Source organism: Corylus avellana, chromosome 7 (genome assembly GCF_965113065.1).
Source record: "Corylus avellana chromosome 7, dhCorAvel1.hap1.2, whole genome shotgun sequence".
In the NCBI taxonomy this organism is placed as follows: Eukaryota; Viridiplantae; Streptophyta; class Magnoliopsida; order Fagales; family Betulaceae; genus Corylus; species Corylus avellana.
The window spans coordinates 21,641,908-21,664,817 of record NC_142496.1 but is presented as its reverse complement, the minus strand read 5'-3'; the positions used below and the strand labels follow the sequence as shown (position 1 = coordinate 21,664,817).

Genomic DNA, 22,910 nt, shown 5'->3' with positions numbered 1-22,910 from the left:
CAAACATCCGATCGATCATAATGAATTAGTTCGATTGATCGTGATATGATTAAATGATCGATCAAACATCTGATTGATCCTAATTCATTAGTTCGATTAATCGTGATATGATTAAATGATCGATCAAACATTCGATCAATCCTAATGAATTAGTTAGATTGATCGCGATAAATATCAACTTAATGATCTTTATCATAAAAATTTATTAAACGAAAATTTTTAGTTAATATTATAATAATAAAAACATATTATAAGAGACAAATTTAAAATAAATAAATAAAAAAATAAAAATTAAAAAATTGGAAGTATATTTTTTGTTTGGAAAAAATATAAAAAAGCCACCAAAAGTACCAGTCGTTTGCAATATAACCCTCAAATGTTCAAAAGATACTAAAGTAGCCTCCCGAACTACCAAATTGTATAAAAATGTCACTTATTTTTAATATTCCTAGAATACCTCTATTATTTTAACAAATAAATAATAAAAAAATTGAGAAAAAAAAACGAAACAATTTTTTAAAAAATACAAGAAAACAAATGGGTGAATAAAAACAAGAAAAGAAAATGTTTTTTGGAATAAATAATAAATAATTAATCACTGTAGTTTACCTAAATTACAAATTGCTTCATATCGTATTAAAGTAAAATTAAAGGTACAAAATTTGACTTCAGGGAATAAACTGTTTATTTTTTAAAAATATCTAAAGAACCGTACATTTGATTTTACTTTGTTAAAAGAATAGGGGTATTATAGAAATATAACTAAATAAGTAGACTTTTTGATACAATTTGGTAGTTTGACAGGCTACTTTAGTCCGTTATGAACGTTGAAGGACTATATTACAAATGGCTTGTAGTTTGGAGGGTTTTTATTTATATTTTTCTCTTTTATTTTTTTTGTAAATAAAATACCCCAACTATTTAGCTGAACAAAATAGTTTACTGGCCAATAGATGGCGGTAAACTGGTGGGGGTTCTAAAATTTTCGGAACAAAATTTTCACCAAATCCCACCTCCCGCCAATCGTCTCTCACTCTCACTCTCGAGCTCACTCTCACTCTCTCCCTCCCTCTCTCTCTCTCTCTCTCTCTCTCACTCACTCCACGCAAGTTTCTCTCTCTCCGGCAGCTGTTTTCGGCGCACCTCTCTCACTGCCAGCTCTCATCCGGCGAACTTAACGCTTTCTTGTAGCTCTCTCAGGTATGAGTTTCTCCTAAACCCTTGCAAACCTTAAATGGCTCTCAATCACTCAAATAGTATCCATGAATTGTGATTTGAAGAAATTAAGTATTTGGGTACTTCCTCTCTTCTTCTCTTTCTAGTTTTTTCCCTATCGAACTGATTGGTTTTATCCAAAAACTAAGGATATTTTGTTACTATGTCAATGGACAAATCACTTCATTTCATCTTATTTTACCTTGTAAAAAAGGCACTTCATTTTTAACATTCACAATTTTGTGGTCTTATTTTTTAATCTTTGCTTTGATTATGTGTGTGAATCATTAACTAGTCTGGATTTACTAGTTAATGATATAGTATGTAAATCTGGTATAGTATGTAAATCTGTGGATGTATTTACTAAATAATCTGATGACTGAGTTATTGCCCACGACATCTCTGTCGTTGTGGGCCTTGTTGGCACATATTGGAATCTTTAGTGTGAATGAAGAGAACCATGCAAGTTTTCAATCTACACACTAAATCATACATTTGTATAAGAAGACAAACATGTAACCTGATAGGTAAAGGACTTGTTGACATGAATAGTCACAACATATTGTTATAAATCTTTAAAGGTAAAACAGAACAAACTAGAGCATTGGTTATAGGCATGACTTTTTTTATTTTCAATCTACACACTAAATCATACATTTGTATAAGAAGACAAACATGTAACCTGATAGATAAAGGACTTGTTGACATGAATAGGCACCACATATTGCTATAAATCTTAAAAGGTGAAACAAAACAAACTAGAGCATTGATTATAGGCACGACTTTTTTACATCATTATTATTGTGCTTGTTAGAATGTTGCTAGAAAAAGAATCGAGTTAGAATTAGAGGTGGGATTAATTTATTATTAGATGTTAACTTAAAATTTTCGCTGTTTTCTTGTCTGCTTTTGGGTTTGAAAACCAAGACAAAATCAACTGAAAAAGAAGAAAAGCAAGGTCTTTGCGGAGGTTTTCATGTGTGGCTCTCATTGATTGTGGCCCATTCTCGAACACCTTGCCTTCAATATAAAATGAGTGATGGACGAGGATGGGCATGAGAAATTGGGAATGGCCATTTTCTATGATCCTTGGTATAAATACTATAACCTAAAGCACCATGAAAGTGAGTGGAATGAATGCCTTGCTATGTATTTAGATCCTAACAACAAACATTGGATTATGAATGAAGTAAAACCAAGACATTTTTTACAGAAGATGGTAACCATATTGACTCTTTGATTTCACTCATTTATCTAGAAAAATTAACTACAATGTTTTTTTATACACAAAAAGATGAAATTTTATTTTAGTCATATATTTTAATGGTCAGACCCTTGAAAACTATCTCAAATTTATTTGTACCAGCATATTTCTTCCAACTAGTGAAAAAAAGGAGGTCCTAGATAGAAAGAAAAAAGAAGAAGAGAAGTTTGGTAGGATGAGGTACGGTTAGGCCCCTCTTAAGTAATTTTCCAACAGAGAGAGGCTTTGGACATGCCCAAATATGGGCGCCACATTTGACATTTGGTTGCCCACTTGCCCCCCGATGTCTTTATTTCATATTTGCTATTCAAATTGCTAACCAGCGATATGATATTTAGGATTACTCATTTGTGACCAAAAAAAAAAATAAGGCAGAGTAGTGTGTATGATTGTAAGGTTCATGATCTCTTTGAATAAGTGAGCTTGAATCCTTAAAATATATATATTGTGAAATTATCCAATCCTTCAATCCTTTCAATCAATTACTTTAATCTCATAATGACTTCTGTATGAGAAGGTCCAGGGTCAAATATTTATAAAAAAAAAAAATTGTGAAGATATTATGTAGTTGTCTAGGGTAATTTTGTCAAATGATGTGCATCATTTTATAGTTGTCCATTTTAAGGTCCTTAATCTCCATCATTTTGGTTGGAGTTTGGATATTTGACATTTTGTGCAGAAAAGCACAAAGCTTCAAATCCAAGCATCAAATCCATAGTGATTGTAGCTAGCTATATATATATGGTTCCCTGATATGATAGAAAGCCTTGTATTTTCCTCATCCCTCATCTTGATAATTTAGCAAAGAAAGAGAAAGAAATAAGCGTTGGCCATGACTCATCTTGAGCTTTCAAACTTCCAAGTGATGAAAGATTGAAAGCATTGTTAAAAGCTGGAAATCCAGATCATCACAAGCTGGAAATACAGGCTACAATGAAGTTTGTTCATTCTGTTTTTTATGGCATTGAACGCCTATCTGCGATCGATCGCATCAGGCCTGCGATCAATCGCAGAGTACTCTGATTCTCAGTTTGAGCTTCTGATCCTGCGATCGATCGCAGTTTGCTCTGATTCTCACATTGAGCTTCTGATCCTGCGATCGATCATAGTTTGCTCTGATTCTCACCTTGAGCTTCTGGTACTGCGATCGATCGTACGTGCCTTGCGCTTGATCCCCTAAGGACAAGCTTTAACATATATAAACACATATAATCTTTTGTGGTTCCATTAAACCTATCTTCTTCTCTTGTGGTTGTATTAAACCTTGCTTCTTCTCTTATTATTACTTTTAGATTAGTATTAAGTCTTATTCTTATATTAGGATTATGTTATTAATTTTCTAATTCACATCTACTTCTGTTATCAAAGTTGGTATGGATTATGATTGTATTGTCTTTTCTATTTAAGTTCAATAAGGAAGCAGCACAGTAAACTTGAAACAAGACAACATTCTATAATAAATATCAAACCTAACAACAATACTAAAAAAATGTAAAACTGTCATTGAGCTAAACTAGTAAATAAATTACAAATAGAAATTTGTTCTAAACTAGTAACCCACTTCTAGAATATTTTGGGTAACATCGCATTGAGCTAGCATCATTTCGTGTATATTTGTTCTAAACTAGTAACCCACTTCTAGAATTCTCTCATTACCCATGCTCCTTTGAAACTTTCCCTCCCTTAATATTTGAGAACAGACCTCCCATTTAATTCTATTAATTCTTAAGAAACTGATCTTCTAATTCCCTTGTGTGCGTGCATGGACGTAACGAATAACCTCTAATAGGGACATCAATATGGATATGAGTTGGATGCGGGAAAGTACTCGATGTTCAGAGCGATTTCAAAAAGGTGTGGAAGAATTCATGGGAATGGCAGTTAAATCAGTTGATTCACGTGATATGACAAAGTGTCCATGCCGTGATTGTGCAAATTGATATTATTCTCATATTAGCGAGGTGAAGTGTCACTTGTATATAAATGAATTTACTCCGACGTACACTAGATGGATATTTCATGGGGAAGAAGATCATTTTAGGGAAAACACTTCTACAAACATGCACACACATACAAGTGAAATGATGGAGGAGGTTGATGCAGTTGAAGAATTGTTAGACGATGTATGTATAGGGACATTTGTTGATGTTAACATCGGAGAATCCTCTACTTCACAGGGCCCCACAACTGATAATCATGAACAAACAAGCTCCTTCTACCAATTTTGAGAAGATGGTTTATGAGAACTTTATCCAGGCTGCAAGAAATTTACACAAATTGCTTTTATACTGAAGATGCTTCATATAAAGACGTTCTGCAACATGAGTAACAAGGCGTTTGATATGATGATTGACTTGATAAAGACAGCCCTCCCAGATGGAGAGACATTGCCACGCTCGTATAGAGAAGCAATACAGTTTAGGCGACACTTGGGATTCGGTTACGATAAGATACACGCATGCAAGAATGGTATTGTGCTTTTTTGGAAAGAACATGCAGACAAAGTGGTATGCCCAAAGTGCAACAATTCAAGATGGATTGATGGCAAAGGCAAAAAAAGTAATATTCCTCAAAAGGTCTTACGGTATTTTCCAATAAAATCGAAGTTACAACGATTGTTTATGACAAAAGAAATGGCCAAGGAAATGCGGTGGCACAAAGAAGGTCGAGAAGATGATGGCAATACTCTCAGACACTCCGCCGATTCTATTGTATGGAAAGAGTTTGATAAAAGACATGAGTGGTTTGTAAGTGATTCCCGCAACGTGCGGCTTGGTTTAGCAAGTGATTCCCGCAACGTGCGGCTTGGTTTAGCAAGTGATGGTTTCAACCCATATGGTAATATGAGTACAACATATAGCATACGGGCAGTAATGTTAACGGTGTACAATCTCCCTCCGTGGATGTGTATGAAGAGTCGAAATTTGATGTTGCCCCTTATTATCCCAGGACCTTCAGATCCTGGAAAGAATATTGATGTATATTTGCGGCCATTGGTTGATGACTTGAAAGATTTATGGAATGAAGGCATACGCGTGTACGATGCATCAAAGAAAGAGACATTTTAATTGCATGCGACATTACTATGGATTATAAATGATTTTCCCACATATGAAAAATTATCTGGGTGGTCTACAATTGGAAAGCTTGCATGTCCAATATGTAATAAGGATACATCGTTCAGGTATTTGAAGTATGGGCATAAGGTGTGCTTCATGTGTCATCGTCGGTGGCTTCCTCAAGAGCATCCATGGCGCAAAAAAGGAGATTTGTTCGATGGTACAAAGGAGCATAGATTGGAACCTGAAGAATTGTCTGCAAGTCAATTGTTGAAAAAGCTAAGAGATGCTGAGGGTTTGCAATTTGGAAAAACAAGTGGGAGAAAGAGAAAGTACACAGATGTTGTGTTGAATTGGAAGAAGAGAAGTATTTTCTTTGAATTGCCTTACTGGTCAAGCTTGAAACTACGTCATAATTTAGATGTAATGCATATTGAGAAGAACATATGTGAAAGTATCTTAGGTACGTTGATGAATATCGATGGGAAGACCAAGGACACAGTCAAGGCACGAAGAGATTTACAGTTGATGGGTATACGTAAAGAATTGCATATGCAGCTAAATGGTGAAACTTATAGGATGCCACTTGTGAAGTACACCTTGACAAGAGATGAGAAGAAGAGTTTATGTGAGTGGTTGAAAGGTGTTAAATTTCCTGACGGGTATGCATCTAACATTGGTCGATGTGTGAACAAGCTTCTTGGTAAAATTTCGGGTATGAAAAGCCACGATTGTCATGTCTTCTTCCAGCGCTTGCTTCCTGTTGCAATTCGAAATTTCTCTACATCGGAAATACGAACAACATTGACCGAGTTCAGTACCTTTTTTACGCAGTTATGTGCACGGATGTTGAAAGTTGATATCCTAAAACAAATGAAAGTCAACATTGTAATAATTTTATGCAAAATGGAATAAATATTTTCGCCAGCTTTTTTTGATGTTATGATCCATCTAGCGCTTCATTTACCTCGGGAGGTCGAGCTTGCCAGTCCAGTACAAAAGCGTTGGATGTATCCGTTCGAAAGAGAACTTGGAAGATATAAGAAGTGGACTCGTAACAAAGCGCGTCCAGAGGGGTCTATTGTCGAGTGTTACCTTGCTGAGGAGAGCTTGACCTTCTGTTCCTGGTATCTTCGGGGGATTGAGACAAGATGGAACCGTGAACGGAGAAATGTTGACGTTGATGTTATAGAAATGAGCCAGCGCTTGGATGTGTTCTCCCAACGAGTTCGGCCGTTAGAAGCAGCTAAATTAGTAACACTGGATGCTAATGATTTTGGTAGGGCACGATAGTATGTGCTTACCAACTGTAACGAAACAACCTCATATTTGGAGTAAGTTTAGTAATGGCCTTTGTGTTTTACCTGTTACAACATGTTATTGTAGGGTTGATGATCATTTACCAATAGTTTATTTTTCATGCAGCGAACATTATAATATGATCAAAAGAGAAGGCGGCCGTGACATTGATAAAAAGCATGAGGCTAACTTTGAACGTTGGTTCCATAAACGTTTATACAATAGTGGGCGTACTGCAGACAATGACTCAAAACAATTATATGATCTTGCATGTGGGCCTGATCGACATGTTAGATCGTATAGAGGTTGCATCGTGAATGGGGTTAGGTACCACACGAAAGAATGTGCAGAAACTCGTACTACCCAGAACAGTGGTGTTTCTATTTCAGGTGAGGACGAAACCTCAATAACGGAGTATTATGGTAAGTTAAAAAATATTCTAGAGTTACGTTACCCTGGCCAAAATCTCGTGTACTTGTTTGAGTGCGATTGGTGGGACACTGGGAGTGCAACAGGAGTACGAATGGACCAAGGCTTCACGATTGTGAATACTTCTCGTAAATGGTGTGAATCCTACCCGTTCATCTTAGCATGTCAAGCTTCGCAAGTGTTTTACTTGGATGATCCCAAATTGTGTGGTAATTGAAAAGTGGTGCAAAAGTAGATCAATAAAGACATCTATGATATTCCAACAGCACAAAAGGGAGATAATACATAAGATGACCAAAGACTCAATGATGACATATACCAGGAAGGTGAATGTGTTGGGGGTAATATGGTCTTTGTTGATGAAGCAAATGTTGAAGCCTCCACTCAATTACGTAGAGATGATGTGACAATAGCAATTGACGAATTATATATTCAACTTGATGCAAGCATGTTTGCCAACGATAACTTGCCGGACGAGGACCATGATACAAACTTTGATGAGGAAGAGGAGTTATGTAGCGACAACGATATAGACTCTGAACACGAACAATCATCTTCAAGTAACAGTGATAGAGATTCTGAATATGAATCTGATGATGAAATGTGTTGAACACATAAGCTCACATTTGGTGTAAGTACAAAGTGTATTAGCATATTTAATGAAGTTGATACTCTCTCTCTCTCTCTCTCTCTCTCTCTCTATATATATATATATTGTGGTATTTTTTTTTTTTTTTACTAGCATGATTATTGTATGTTTGTCAAAAATATTGAACATGCTATATGGTTATAATTTGACTAATACAATTTTGTGGTTTTTGACTTGTTAGCAGATTGATCATAACAATGGCAACAACATGACGTAAACGTGTTCCAGCAGCACGAGGCCGAGGCCGAGGCCAAGGTCAAGGTCGGGGCCTTATTGACGAGCATGAGAGTCCGACTCTCAATTCTGGGTTTGGTGATACAGATATGCAAGTGTCGCCCTCGCCCCCCCTCCTCCTCGAGTTAGTGGATGGCATCCTTCGCATGAGTCTAATAATCTTATTCACTCAGTGGCAGGATTGGATTCACAGGGAGCCGCCCCTACTGCATCTTGTAAGTTCATGAATTTTATGTTTATGAACTGTTATTTTTGTATTATTTTGGTTTGTTATAGACATTTGACAATATACTTTTCCAAATATAACTTACTACGTTACCATGTTTTGCGTAACAGCTACCACGTCTGTCAGAAGTGTAAGGGGTAAGGCCAAGTGTAAGAAGTTGAGTGACCACGTACTTAAGAATGGTCCCTTAGTGCTAAACATCTCAAATAGACACCGGGCACCTGTAGGCGAGAATGCATCATGGTTTGCAAGCAAGATTGGGGAGATTATTCGTAACATGTGCGAACTCCATCACGGTGAATGGAAAAAGGTCCCATCTGAAGAAAAGAGCAAGTTGTTATTTCATGTTCAGGTATGAATATCAATGTAATGTTTAATAATATGTTTCGTATGAAAAAATAATGTGACACATTTTTTATTATTGTTTTCTTATCTATTATGTATCAGTCAAACTTCGCACTGAATATGGAACGATACAAGCACATCAAAGCTGTTGAACATAAATTGGGTCGAGCATATGCTAGGCTTCGTTCGAACTTGTATAAGGATCATTACAAGAAATATTTTGACGGCATTGATAAAGACGATGATGAGGGGATTGCCAAGGCTAAGGCTATTGGGAGGGAAAACGTGCTAGCAGGGTATGGTCCTCAACAATGGAACCTAATATGTGACTCATTTGATGACGGTAAATGGAAGGTAAATATATATTATTATATTGATTAGAATATTCAAATTGATATAATTTGCATGCACTTGAAGACATTTTATGAATAATTGTGTTTTTTTTTTTTCTCCAAATTTCATAGAAAAAGTCTGAACGAAATATAAAAAAACAGAAGCAAATTGGAAACAAAGCACACAGCTGGGACTTGTTCATTTGTCAACGTCATTTACAAAAAGGTAAGTATCTCGTACCATAATTTAATGAAAGTAATGTTATTTAGTGTAAACTTTGATTGTATGTCTTATGTGTAGGAACAAGAAACAAAAGTGAAGCCTAATCCTGTTGAACTATATGAGGCTACCCATACAAGAAAAAATGATAAACAGTTTGTGAACGACAAATGCAAAAGTCTACATGTAAGTAACTGTTTACGCTCCGATCATTAAGTTGATTAGTGAAGAACATGAATAGTAAACTTGCATGAAGTATATATTAAATTAAGGCCAACTATGACTTGTGCAGCTTCAAATGCAAGAATTAACAACCAGTGAGACCTTAGAGGAAGGCAATGTGGAGGGAACAAGTGTGGATGACCGAATGCAAGAAATAGTCACACAAGTACTTGGGGGTCGACGAGCTGGGCACGTTAGAGGAATGAGATGCGGTCTTATTCCTACCCCTTTAAGAACTTCATCTCAAGCGTTCACCCACTTCGACAACCACGACGAGTGTAGAAAAAGACAAGAAGATACTCAAAGCGAGCTTCAACAGACTAGAATCGAACTTCATCAGTACAGGGAGAATTTGCAAGCCAACGTTGAGGAAACGAACAGATTGAAAGCCACTGTTGAGTTCTTAATGTCACGTATTTGAGGGTTAATGAAACTCTACCTATGCATTAATTTTACAAAAACACACATACTAAGTAATCGTTAAAAAGCTTATTGATCATTATATGAAATTTTATTCTTCTTAGGTCTGGAGGGAGCTTGCTTGGAGGTGCATCAAGTGAAGCCAACAATTGAGGGAGCTTTGGAATAACTTTATTTAGGATGTACTTTTTGATAGCATCTATTTGTGATATATTTTTTGATACTATGTATTTGGATAGTTGTTGGTACTTTCTATTTGCTAATGTGTATTTAACTATTTGTTGATCGTGATCTGTTTGGTAATGTATATTTGTTGGTACTTTTTATTTGGTTTATATTATATTAAGATATTCGCAAAATTTTTGGTTCAAGAACTTTTGAGTTAGTAAATCTCCCTTGACATGGTTATCAAGGTTAAAAAACTTTGAGTAAACAATGTAAGGGAGTAATAATATCTTTCTAAATTTTATTTTTAAGTGTATGTAGGATGACAAGAGTACAAGAAAGTTAAATCACCCAAGCAGGTTCTCGCTTTAATATATTTCATGAAGAAACACATTTTTAGTATCTCTTTCTCTATCATTTTGGGTTTCATTTTCATTGTCTTTGATATTATATATTGGTTCATTGTGGTAGATTACTCAAATTGCTTATGAGGATGAATTGGCAAGGAAGATGATGCAGATAAGTACTTTATTTTGGGTTCTGGAATTTTGCTGTCCATGGATTGTAAAACATATATTTAATAGTTTTCTCTCTTGGCAGGTTTGGTTAATGGGGCAGTTCTTACATATTTTTTTATGATTTTGATGAGGTTAGTTATTTTGAGTTACGTTTCTTATGGGCATTTAGATTAGTTTGATTATTTCATACATTAATTGATTCATCAAACAATGTTGTTGTGTACTTAAACATAAATGCAATGTTTCTTATAGAGGTACTCTACGTGCATTTTACTTGCCCATGCATGGAGTTATGTTTCTCCGGATAAGTTTTCCTGCTGAATTCTTTCAGTGTTGGTTTCTTCATAGTGAACTTTTTTTTTTTTTTTTTTGCCTCAATCTTGTTATTAGGCGCACAGTGCTTATCATGGTGTTGGCATTGTGAAATTGATGGGCCGTAGCAGTGGATATATAGCTATGCATGCATCCCTAGCTAGTGGACAAATTGAAATATGTTTGATTCCTGAGGTACTTATTACTAGCAATTAATTGGATAGTTATCTTTGTGAGCTGTTACTGATTCTACTGATATGCACATCTAAGGTATCTTTTAATTTGCACGGGCCTCATGGTGTTTTGAGTCATCTGAAATACCTGATTGAGACAAAGGGTTCGGCTGTTATTTGTGTCGCAGAGGGAGCACGGCAGGTGAGTTACGTAAGGAATTCATATTTTCGCTTGTGGGTTGAATACTATTAATTGATCAAGTGATTTAAATTGTGCAGTTCTTTTTTGGCTTCATGAAATACTATGAAAAACTGCATGTGTTCATTTCATTGCATTGCATAGATCTTATAACTTCTTCATTATATTTTTCCCCAAGATGAAGAGTAAAATTCAGTATGTCGTTGTTTTCTGATGCAGAATTTTCTTCAGAAAACTAATGCTAAAGATGCGTCTAGGAACATTGTATTTGGAGATTTCGGTGTCCACATTCAACAAGAGGTTGGTGGTTGTATTTTGACTTATTTCATGTGGTCTTGATCTCTCCATGACACTTGAGACAAGCTAAGTGGGTTGATAAATAATGAGCTGACTGAAAGTCTAATTTTTAACATCAGTTGATATGTGTTGCATGGATAAGAATGGACTGCAGTTTGGCCTTTTAGTTGTCATTTGTCAGAGTTACAAATATGCTATGTTCTTAAGCCTTCAAGATCTAAGCTCTATTAGTGACTCTTTTGCTAAGACTAGTCAGTTGACTTTTGATGTTATTTGCAGTGAATAAAACCAATGGTTCTTCACTTGAACTGGAAATCATTAGAAAACCTATTGATGCTGCGATCGATCGCACTTGGAGTGCGATCGATCGCAAAATTTCGAAAGCCTACTGATGTTGCGATCGATCGCACTCCAAGTGCGATCGATCGCAAAATTTCGAAAACCTACTGATGCTGCGATCGATCGCACTTCAAGTGCGATCGATCGCAGATTATTATTATTTTTTATTTTTATTTTTTAGGACCATTAGGGTCCACAAAAGTAGACCCTAATGGTTAACTATCAGCCTCCACTTCAAAGTGGACGCTGATAGTCAATTTTTTATTTTATTTTTTTGGACCATTAGCGTCCACTTTTGTGGACGCTAGTGGTTGACTATTAGCGTCGACTAATTCTTTCGTTTACATCATCTTTAGAGTCAAAACATGCGCCTTTTAGGGTCGATAAAGTGGACGCTAAAAGTGATCATTAGGGTCGACTCTAAGTGGACGCTGATAGTTAGTTTTTTTTTTTTTTTTTAATTTTTTAGGACCATTAGCGTCCACTTTGATTTGGACGTTAATAGTTATTTTTTTTATTTTTTTTTTTATTTTAGGGCCATTAGGGTCCACTTTTGTGGACCCTAATGGTTAACTAAAAGTGGACGTTAATGGTTGACTATTAGCGTCGACTATAGCTTTCGTTTACATCATTTTTAGGGTCAAAACATTGCCACTTTTAGGGTCGATAAAGTGGACGCTAAAAGTGATCCTTAGGGTCGACTTTAAGTGGACGCTGATAATCGTGCATTTGAGCATTAGGGTCGGACTATTAGCGTCGACACCTTTAGGGTTGAAAAGTCGACGCTGTTGTCAACAGTGACTTTGAGTCGTCCCTAAAGACCTAATTTCTTGTAATGATATTATGAAGTTTTATATTCACTATAGTTTGTTAAAGAATTGTTGGTTAAATTTACTAGCTATCTTTGTGCAAAAGTAAAAAGTTTTCTACTGCAGACTATCTTTGGAGATCGAGTATGATATTCCTAAGTCTTATTCTCTGAAGAATAAAGCTGTAAGGTGAATCATGAAGTTAATTACCAGTTAATTAATTTCACTGGGTTGTTACATATTGGTTCTCAAGTTATGATTGTCTTTTGTTGTAAAAAATTTGATAAATACTCTCATTTGTTGGATTACTTTCTTTGAATGTGATTTGCTTCTTTTTTTTTTATTATTTATTATTTATTATTTTTATTTTTATTTTTATTTTTATTTTTTTACAATGTAATTTATTGGTAAATTTACCAATTTTTTTCCATTCCCTATTCCAATTATTTATTGAAAGATGTACAACATGGCTTAGGAGATAAAGAGACGTACGTGCATATATATAGAAATGAAGAGCAATCTAACAAACGATTATGCTTCCTTGTTCTTCATCAACACAACATAATAAAACAGAAATTATTACCCATTAAAAGCAAAGAAAACTATAGAGAGTTTTGCACGAACTGCTGATCAAGACCGGGAGCTTATTGCTTAGATGATCTCATCAACTATACTTTTTCTAACAAACATTATTCATATTTTAGTACTATCCATGATTAGTGTCACACTTTTCTCGGTGGGAGCTGCAGCTTTAAAAAGGGTATCTCTTGCAGATTTCAGTTTCTGTAGAACACTTCTAATAGTAATGCGGCGATCACGAGATTCCTCGGTGCAAGATAGCCCCACCCCAAGGATTGTGGTCAAGCAACCCTGTTGCATATCAGGGCTTATGAGTTGGCCATTATGGTAAAGGCTGCTCATAAGCAGTAGCAGCTCAGGGTCGAGTACTTGCATCACTTTGGCAGGGAAAGCTGACTGCACCCATTTGGTTAGGTTTAGGCCTCCAATGAAGCTCTCATGTATTGGATTCTTCCCAGTAAAAAGTTCAAGCAGCATTATGCCGAAGCTGTATACATCTCCAGCCGTTGATGGTTTCTCTCCCAAACCGTACTCTGCATCATAGGCGATTCATTATTATGCTAACAAAATTAATTAAAAAATAGCTAATTTTATCAATTACCCGACAGAATTGAGGGATTTTATGGTACGAACCTGGGGGTATGTAACCGATGGATCCCTTTAGAACATATGTAGAGCTAATAGAATGTTGATTGCCTGTTCTTTCCATCAGCAAGCTGGCCAGGCCAAAATCTCCCACCTTTGCTATCATGTCTTCACCCAAAAGAATGTTGCTGGGTTTCAAATCACAATGAACCACAGGAACTTCAGAATCATGGTGCAAGTAATCCAATGCACAAGCAACATCGATAGCCACGTTCAATCTCTCCACAACATTCAAGGCATCCCCATTTGAGTGCTTCTTCTTACCCTTGACCCAGTCTTCTAAGCTGCCGTTACTCAAAAATTCATAAACCAAAGCCAGAAATTCCATATTCTTGAAGTCCACGCTAGAGCATGATGTGATAAGTCGAACAAGATTCCGATGCCTAACATTCCTCAAAGCCTCGCACTCTGCCAAAAAACTCTTCAAAGAGCTTGTCTTCTCAGTGTCAAGGACCTTAACCGCAACATCAATCTCTTGCCTTAGATAGCCTTTATACACTGATCCAAAGCTACCTTTCCCAATTAAGTTTTCTTGGTTGAAGTTTCCGGTTGCCTGACGCAGCTCATTGTAGGAGACCAATTGATGTTGTCCTTTCAGCATTTCAGAAGTTTTAGTGATCTTTGATGTGCTTTTCTTTATGTAGAACACAAAGAACAGTGAGCCAAGTAGGAAGAAGAAGAAGACTAATGGGACTAGGATAAGTGCAACTTTGGCTACAATTCTTCCACGGCCTCGAGAATTGATGCATGCCAAATGCAAGCAAAGCCTTGGGTTGCCTTCCAAATGGACTTTTGTGAGATTTCTAAAAAGTCCACCACTGGGAACTACCCCTTCCAAATTATTGAAAGATAGGTTCAACGACTGAAGGGCTTGTAGGTTTTGGAGTTCAACAGGAATGGAGCCAGAAAGTTGGTTGGAGGAGAGATCTAGGGCATCCAGGCCTTTCAATTCTCCTATAGCATTCGGAATAGGGCCTGAAAGTGTATTCCTGGCCATGAATAATTTCTCCAAGCTCTCACAGAATTTGATTGAGCTGGGGATATTACCAGACAAACGGTTGTCAGAAAGGTCAATGGTAACAACACTTTGTAGAGCAATTTCTGGAGGTAGAGGTCCACTCAGAAAGTTTTTAGACAGATTCAAAAGAGTGCTCAAACTAGGGAGACTTAGAATTTCTTTGGGTATGCTCCCACTGAGGTTGTTTTTGGATAAGTCCATGGAAAGAAGATTCCTAAAGTTCCCAAAAGTAATGGGTATTTTACCCACCAAACTGTTTCCAGCTAGATCAATCTGATTTAACTTTTTGAGATTACCTAGGGAATTTGGAATATTGCCCGAGATCCGATTTCTGGCCAAACCCAGCATTTGCAGTTCCTCCAACTGCCCAATTTCAGGTGGGATTTCACCTGAAATCGAATTGTCGCTCAGATTTAGCAAAGCCAAGCCACTAAGACGACCAATGGAGGCGGGTATATTCCCATGAATACGATTCTGTCCCATGTATAACTTTGAGAGAACCTTTGAGAGATTGCCTATTGATTCTGGAATCACACCCTCCAAATGATTGCCATCAATTGCAAGAAAGTTGAGTTTGGTGCTATTTGTCAAAGAAGTAAAGATGAAATTGAGACCATCCTCACCGGAACTAAAAATGTTATTGTAACCGATATTATACATTAAAAGAAATGGGAGATTTCCCAGGCCTGGGGGTACTGTTCCTTCTAGAAGGTTGTGCGCCATGCGAATGACTTGAATATTGGTGAGATTGTGCAAAGACCACGGAATCCTTCCTGTGAATTTATTGATGCAGAAATTGAAAACCAAGAGGTTCGGGAGTTTAATCCCAATATCTCCAGGAATCTCACCCCATAGTTCATTTGAAGCTAATGCCAACGAAACAAGGGAGGACATGTTGTATATGGATGGAGGAATGGTGCCAGACAATTGGTTAATGGTAAGATCAAGTACCTTCAAATTTTGAAGGCGGCCAAAGTCACTGGGTATGATGCCAGTAAGATTGTTGGTGCCTAAATTTAAAGTGGTGAGTGAGGAGAGGTTTCCTATGGCTGGCGGAATTGAACCATATAGATGGTTTCCTCCCAACTTCAAGATTTGGAGCTTCACCAGGTTGCTAAGCTCTTCTGTAACTCTTCCTGTAATCTTGTTTGCCATCAAGTCGAGGGTCTGGAGTTGGGTCAGTTGGCTTATATTTGAGGGCAGCACACCTTCTATGCTGTTGAAACTCATGTTCAGAACTCTCAAACGGAAAAGATTGACAATTTGTGTAGGAAGCTTTCCTGTGAATTGGTTATTTTGGAGTTGAAGGGAACGGAGGAAGGAGAGATTGCCAATATGAGGGGTGATGGACCCTTTAAGTCCAAAACCTGAAAGATGAAGGCCAACCACTCTGTTGGCAGGTTTGTTGCAGACAACTCCAGACCAATTGCATGGGGATGAGTTTTGGTCCCAAGAAGACACAGGGTTGGGAGGCTCCAGGCTTATGGTAGACTTGAATGAGATCAAGGCTTCCTTGTCTGTAACAATACTTAGAGTGGCTGACTCTAGTACAAGAAAAATGGAGTTGAAATATATGAGGAGGAAGAAGAAGGCAGACGAAAGCATTAGATGGGAAGGGAGAGCCATGTAGGTTTTACTTTTTAGTTGGATAGAAGAGAGCACTTTGTACGTCCCATTGGAACACAAAAGATGTGTATTTATAACATTCGTGCTGCGCGTTAAAATGTGCTGTGCTCTTGATGGGGATCGACATCACGGGGCCCTCATGGATCTTACCATTTGCGTATGTATTACTCCAAGGGCGGAGTCTTTGCTGAATGCGTTAATTCTTGGGCTCCATTAACATATCAATAAATGGCCGCCAAGAAACTTTTTTTTTTTTTTTTTTGAATAAAAATGGCCAAGAAACTTCGAGTAATGTTAAAAGTCATTTTTGTGTTCTTCTTATGTTATTTTAAGAATAATATGACTTCTAAAATTATTATTGGCCTTGTGATTGATTATTATTGAATTTTGATCAAATGATGATTTTAAAAGCCACCTTATTCTTAAAGTGATATAAGAGGAAACTTATAGAATTACTCAAAAACTTCTTTAATTGCAATACTAATATTACTTAGTATTGTTTTTCTTATAATGTAAAGAAAAAATAATAAACTTTGTAAGATTTTAGATAAATAAAAAGGGGTAACTTCATTTTAAACCCCTGAATTATCAAACGATTTGAGAAGCCTCCTAAACTTCAAAACCTCTCAATTTGAATTCCTCCATCAGATTTTAAACGTTAAAAGGAAGACAATGACGTTTATACTCCTGAATTTTTTATAAATTTCAAATTTACTCTTAATTCCAAATTTAAAAAAAAAAATAAAAGTTAAAAAAAAAAAATCATGGATATTTTGGTCTTTTTAGGGATAAATCGGAGAAGTTAACAACTAAATATATCTGACGGATAGGTTTAAATTGATTGAGCCAATAATATTTTGGTCTTTTTAAGGGATATGCGGGTCTTTTTTGGGGTAAATCAGAGAAGTTAACCGCTAAATCAGTGATATTTTAGTATTTTTTTAAACACTACTTAGAAAATAAATAAATAAATAAAAATAATCCTCGAAGGTGAAAAAGACGGTAAACAAAGCTTGTTTTCAAGCCACTGTCAATATTACCAAGAAATCCTACAAAAAGTCCATAAGAGCATCTTCAGCAGTGTAGTTAAAAGGAAGATATTAGCTACATTAAGCTATTTTTGTCCTTTTTTTTGCTCCAACAGAATAGCTTTATATTAGCTATTATATCTTAACTGCTATAGTGAATAGCTTCATATTGTTATTTACTGTAGCACACTAGATTGTTGAATATAATATTATTTCCACATTATTTTCTCTCTCCCTCAACATTTCTTTCTCTTCTCTCCCTCCCTCAACGTTTCTCTCTCTTCTCTCTTCTTTGTTCATGAATTTATGATACAAATTTAAGTCTTTTAAATCACTAAAAACTACCAAAAAAAATTTGAATAGCATGCATATAATTGACAAACTAAAAATGGAAAAATAAAAATAAACAAAAATAACACACATGTGTGCTGTGTGAATCAATTTTATTGCAATTTACAAGATGATGCAAAAGCAGTCGCAGATCAAAAAAAAAAAAAAAAAAAAGATTAAAAAATAACATTTAATAAAATAAAAAATGAAATAAAGAATCTGTTAGAATTGGTATTAAAAAATGAAGACAAAGAAGACAACAAAAATTGTTTGCAAATAAGTCTGTTTTATCAATTTTCCAAAATAAAGGCAAAAATCTAATTTTCAAGTAATTGTCGATATGGGTTAAAGTATTGATTAAATAATTAAATTTATCTATTTTTATAAACTTAAGCTTTAGTAATTTAACATGGTATCAAGTTAAATATATGTCTTGAATTTAAGACATGGTCCCTAGTTAAGGAGTAGCTCAATCGGCTAGAGACTACGTACGTCTCATGAAGCGGAGATCACTAGTTTGTGCAAACATGTCAAAAAAAAAACACAAAAAATAAAAGGTCTAGAATTTAAACCTTAATTAATATCATCATTTACCTAATTTCAATTAAGAAGAAAGTAAAAAAAATGCTGCCAACGACAGTACTTGTGCCTAATTTATCAATTTTCCAGAATAAAGACTAAAATCTAATCGTCAAGCCACTGCATGTCAATATCATCCAACCAAGAAATTATGCAAGAAGTCCACAAGTTCATGATCCACGAAAACTGTAACGTAACTACCGTGTTGACAAAATGGTCTATGCTTACATTTGTCGGGATAAGGACTTTTTTATTTTTTAAATTTTGACAAAACACATTTTTGATAAAAACTTAAAAAATGAAGCTTTTGTTAAAAAAACATTTTTTGACTTAAAAGTTCTATTTCTCAAATACAATTTCAAACGTACTCTTAGTCAAGTTGCCTCCGCAGCCTATACAATTCCAAGTCAAATTTTTTAGGGTAAAGATATTGAACACGCCCGGCGTGCTTCAACAGTGAAGCACGCCGGACGTGATTTTTTTTTTTATTATTATTTTATTATTTTAATTTTTTTGAAAAAAAAAAAAAAAAAAAAATTTTAGCCTGGCGTGCTTCACTGTTGAAGCACGCCGGCGTAACTTGTATCATGACTCAATTTTTTAACATGCAGTAATTTGTAATGTGATTGCCCTGGCCCCTGGGAGAAGGTGGATTATCGACCATATATATGACTTGACTTCGTCTAATTTGGGTTACCCTGCGAATCCCGTCATAATCCTTTTGTCCACTGTCATTCGTCAGGGGATGAGAGTCGTTTCGGTATAGAGAATTGAAAAATAAAACTATAAAAAAAGAAAAAAAACTTCTTTTATATGTGAGTGTATCATGAGTTTGAGTTTTTTTTTTTTTTTAGTATTATTTTATATTTTATCTTTTGATCATAAATTTTTTTAATAGTTTCATACATAAACATAAATTTAGTAAATCAAGCCATATAAATCTCAATATTATATTTTATATTGAGATTATCTCAAATTGTTAACCCTAATTGAATGCTTGTACATATCCACTTTTCTTGACTGACTAGAAAAAATCCAAGAAACAAAGGACTGGGAAGTCTATCTCAAATTCTCAATACAAAATCCACGCTTCAAATCTTGTACATACAAATTGCCTGTTAGTTTCCACTTGGGACCCATGATGTCAATTATATGCGAGAGTGGTGGTAAGGAAGACATATAGTCATATAAACATGTGGTGGTGAGAGCATTTCTATTGAAATTTTTAAATAAAAGTTAAATAAAAAATAATTAATTAATTTTTTAATTTAAAAAATTAAATTTAAAATAGAGTAAAAAGCTTGTCAAATAACTATTTTTTGTGCTGGAACTTTACCAAGGTCAATAAAACTCTAATTCAATCCTTTATCTTCGTTATTTTGGTGAGAGAATTCATTTAACTTATATTGTTTTAATCTATTTTGTTGGCAAATCTCTTCGTACTGTGTCATTCTGTAGCAAAAATAGCCATTATTATTATTGGAGATGCTCTAAAATTTTGGAGAAAGACCATTGCAAACAAAGATAGTTACGTACGTAACCATGAGAGCTGCAGCTAGCTAGCTAGCTAGAGCGGCTAGGGGTGGGCAAAAACCCGCCCAACCCGCCCAACCCGCCCCGCCCCGCCGGATTTAAGTTTTTTTTTGGCATACACGGGTTGGGAAACATCAGACCCGTGCGGGTCGGGTCGGCTCGCGGGTATAGGATTTTTTAAGAGGCGGGTACCCGACCCGCCCGACCCGCCCCGCCCCTATATGTTTAAAACCCTAAATTCCTAATATGATATCCTCTATTCCTCTTCCCCCTTCCAGACTTCCTCTAATCCTCCATTCTTGATGGGTTTTAGTCCAAATGTAGTTTTTAAAAAAAGTTACAAAAAACCAGTTTTTTTAAAAAAAATTACAAAAAACCAGTTTTTTAAAAAAAAATACAAAAAAACCAGGACTTAAATTGAAATTGATACCCATTAAAAATACCCGACCCGCCCCGAGCAACCCGAGCAACCCGCCCCGTTCTACCCGAAACCCGGCGGTTTTAGTGCATATAACCCGGGTAACGGGTAAGGGTTTGGGTTTATCAAACCCGATGGGCACGGGTCGGGTGGTAAAAAACTCCAAACCCGCCCCGAACCGACCCGTGCCCAGCCCTAAGAGCGGCCACGCCGGCCAACATATGTAGATTGGAAGCTTCAAGCTTGTGCCTAATTTTCAAGCAACGGTCAAAATCATCCAACCAAGAAATCCTGCTAAAAGTCTAAGTCCATGGTCCACGAAAACTACTGTGTTGACAAAATGGGAGAAGATCCTCTCCATTTGGACCATTTCCACGGTCATTTATTTCAGAAAGGTAAAATTATTGTTGAAAAAAAAAAAACAAAATAAAATGAAATGACAATTTTCTCCTTTTTGGAAGTAAAGAACCGGGGATCCGATGCCGACAAAATGGTCTATGCACACATCGTGCTCCTCTGACTGCGACGGCAGGCAGTTGTGTTTTGATTTCCCTTGTTGAAGTGCAACTGTGATGTGACTTCACTTTGTCAAGTTGTCTCCAAGTCAATTATTTTAACGGTAATTTGTAATGCGAACCCAAATGGCCCTTGCGATTTTAAGACTTGACTTCGAGCATGTTTGGATCTTTTATTGTAGACTCAAAATGAGTGTTGGAGCATAAAAGCTTGTTTTAGCTAAAATACAGTCGTTTTGTAAAATGATTGTGAAACAACTTTTGAAGTTTCAAACGTCGAATTAGGTTTCCTTTTGTCCTTTCGTCTAATTTTGACACGTACCTCGAAGTCAAGTCTCAAAATCGCAAGGGCCATTTGGGTTCACATTACAAATTACTAAAGTAACACATTAAGTTTGACACGTTACTAAAGTATAAAAAATTAATAAAAAATAATATTTTTTTTTTTCAAATTTATTTCCAGAATTTATTATTATTATTTTTTTTAAATAATATCATGACAATCCTTTAGTTTGGCTGGCAAAATGGTGACAAGGTACTAAACTGGTATTTACCCATAAGTTAAGTACTATCTGTGATATGAATTGAAACTTAGGTGAGAAAAAATAAACACATGAAATCCTACGTACTAAAAAAGTAATTAACGAAAAAAAGAAAAGACTTGACTTCATCTAATTTGGGTTTCCTTGCGAAGGACATAAATTTTCTTTAAATTAGTTTAGATGAAATATCCTCTAACCCATTTAAAATAGTGTCAAATGTTTATAAACATTTAAAACATTAGTCTAAGTTAGCAAACTGCTATTAATGACCTTAATAATTTAATATGATTTTTAAATGTTTCTTAAGATTATTAATAGCAGTTTACTAACTTATACTAACGTTTTAAATGTTTATAGACATTTGACATTATTTTAAATGAGTTGGAAGATATTTCATCTAGACTAGTTTGGAGAAAATTTATGTCATTCGCAAGGAAACTCAAATTAGACGAAGTCAAGTCTTTTTTTTTTTTTTGTTAATTACTTTTTTAGTACTTAGGTTTTCATGTGTTTATTTTGTATCACCTAAGTTTTAATTCGTATCACAGATGGTACTTAACTTATGGGTAAATACCAGTTTAGTACCTCGTCACCATTTTAAATGTTTATAGACATTTTACACTATTTTAAATGGGTTGAAGGATATTTCCTCCAGCCTAGTTGGGAGGAAATTTTTGTCCCCTTGCGAATCCGGTCATAATCCTTTTGTCAATTGTTATTAGTCACTTGGACTAATAAATAGAGAGTTATGTAGCATGATTCAATAGACAAGAGAATAATAGGGAAAAAAAATAAAGAAGAGAATATACAATTCTAAATGAGATCGTGTCCAAGTAGTTTTAGCAGATTTGTCAGTAGATCCGTGCTTAAGAACAAAAAAAATTCAGATTACCATCCTAGTGAGAAAGACCAAATTCGAAGAGCGTGACAAAATAAATTATATGTTACATTTATATGTTTTAAACAATAATTAAGTTTTTTTAGTTATATTTTTTAATATTTGTAATCAATTTTTTTTTAAAAAATAATTTTTAAAAAGAAAGAAATCTTGACCCCTCCTAAACCAAAATCATGGCTCTATCACTAGACATGACAAAACGGTGAGTTTTGAGATTGAATGACCGACGTTAGATGTTTGAAAGAAAATATAACAGAATGGCTTATGACATCTTTTCGATTGACTCATGGGCTAAAAATTCAAAAAAAAAAAAAAAAAAAGTTCAGCCTTTTTTTTTTAGGTGTTGACTTAGAGATTTATTATACATTTACCCTAAAAATAAAATAAAATAAAATAAAAAAATAATGGTTTTATACATAAACATAAATTTAGCAAATCAAACCCTATAAATCTCAATATTTTATATTAATAAT

At 35.3% G+C, this 22,910-nt stretch overlaps 1 protein-coding gene and 1 pseudogene across 1 annotated transcript; one reads left to right on the top strand and one right to left on the bottom strand.

Annotated features, from left to right (window-relative positions):
• The first annotated feature begins 4,278 nt into the window (after nucleotides 1-4,278).
• Nucleotides 4,279-6,930, top strand: LOC148584668 (uncharacterized; annotated as a pseudogene).
• Nucleotides 6,931-13,197: 6,267 nt separating this feature from the next.
• Nucleotides 13,198-16,617, bottom strand: LOC132184627 (uncharacterized). The gene is made up of 2 exons (XM_059598329.2): nucleotides 13,939-16,617; nucleotides 13,198-13,838 (listed from the first exon to the last, which is right to left on the bottom strand). Exons 1-2 carry the CDS (start codon nucleotides 16,592-16,594, stop codon nucleotides 13,420-13,422), a joined length of 3,075 nt encoding a protein of 1,024 aa, XP_059454312.2. The 5' UTR covers nucleotides 16,595-16,617; the 3' UTR covers nucleotides 13,198-13,419.
• Between the last annotated feature and the right edge of the window lie 6,293 nt (nucleotides 16,618-22,910).

Bases quoted from the DNA above. Each gene is read 5' to 3' on its own strand.
- LOC132184627 (XM_059598329.2), bottom strand. From the start codon at position 16,594: ATGGCTCTCCCTTCCCATCTAATGCTTTCGTCTGCCTTCTTCTTCCTC. The intron at 13,839-13,938 runs GTTCGTACCATA...CCTATGATGCAG, and splicing joins CATCGGTTACATACCCCCAG to AGTACGGTTTGGGAGAGAAA.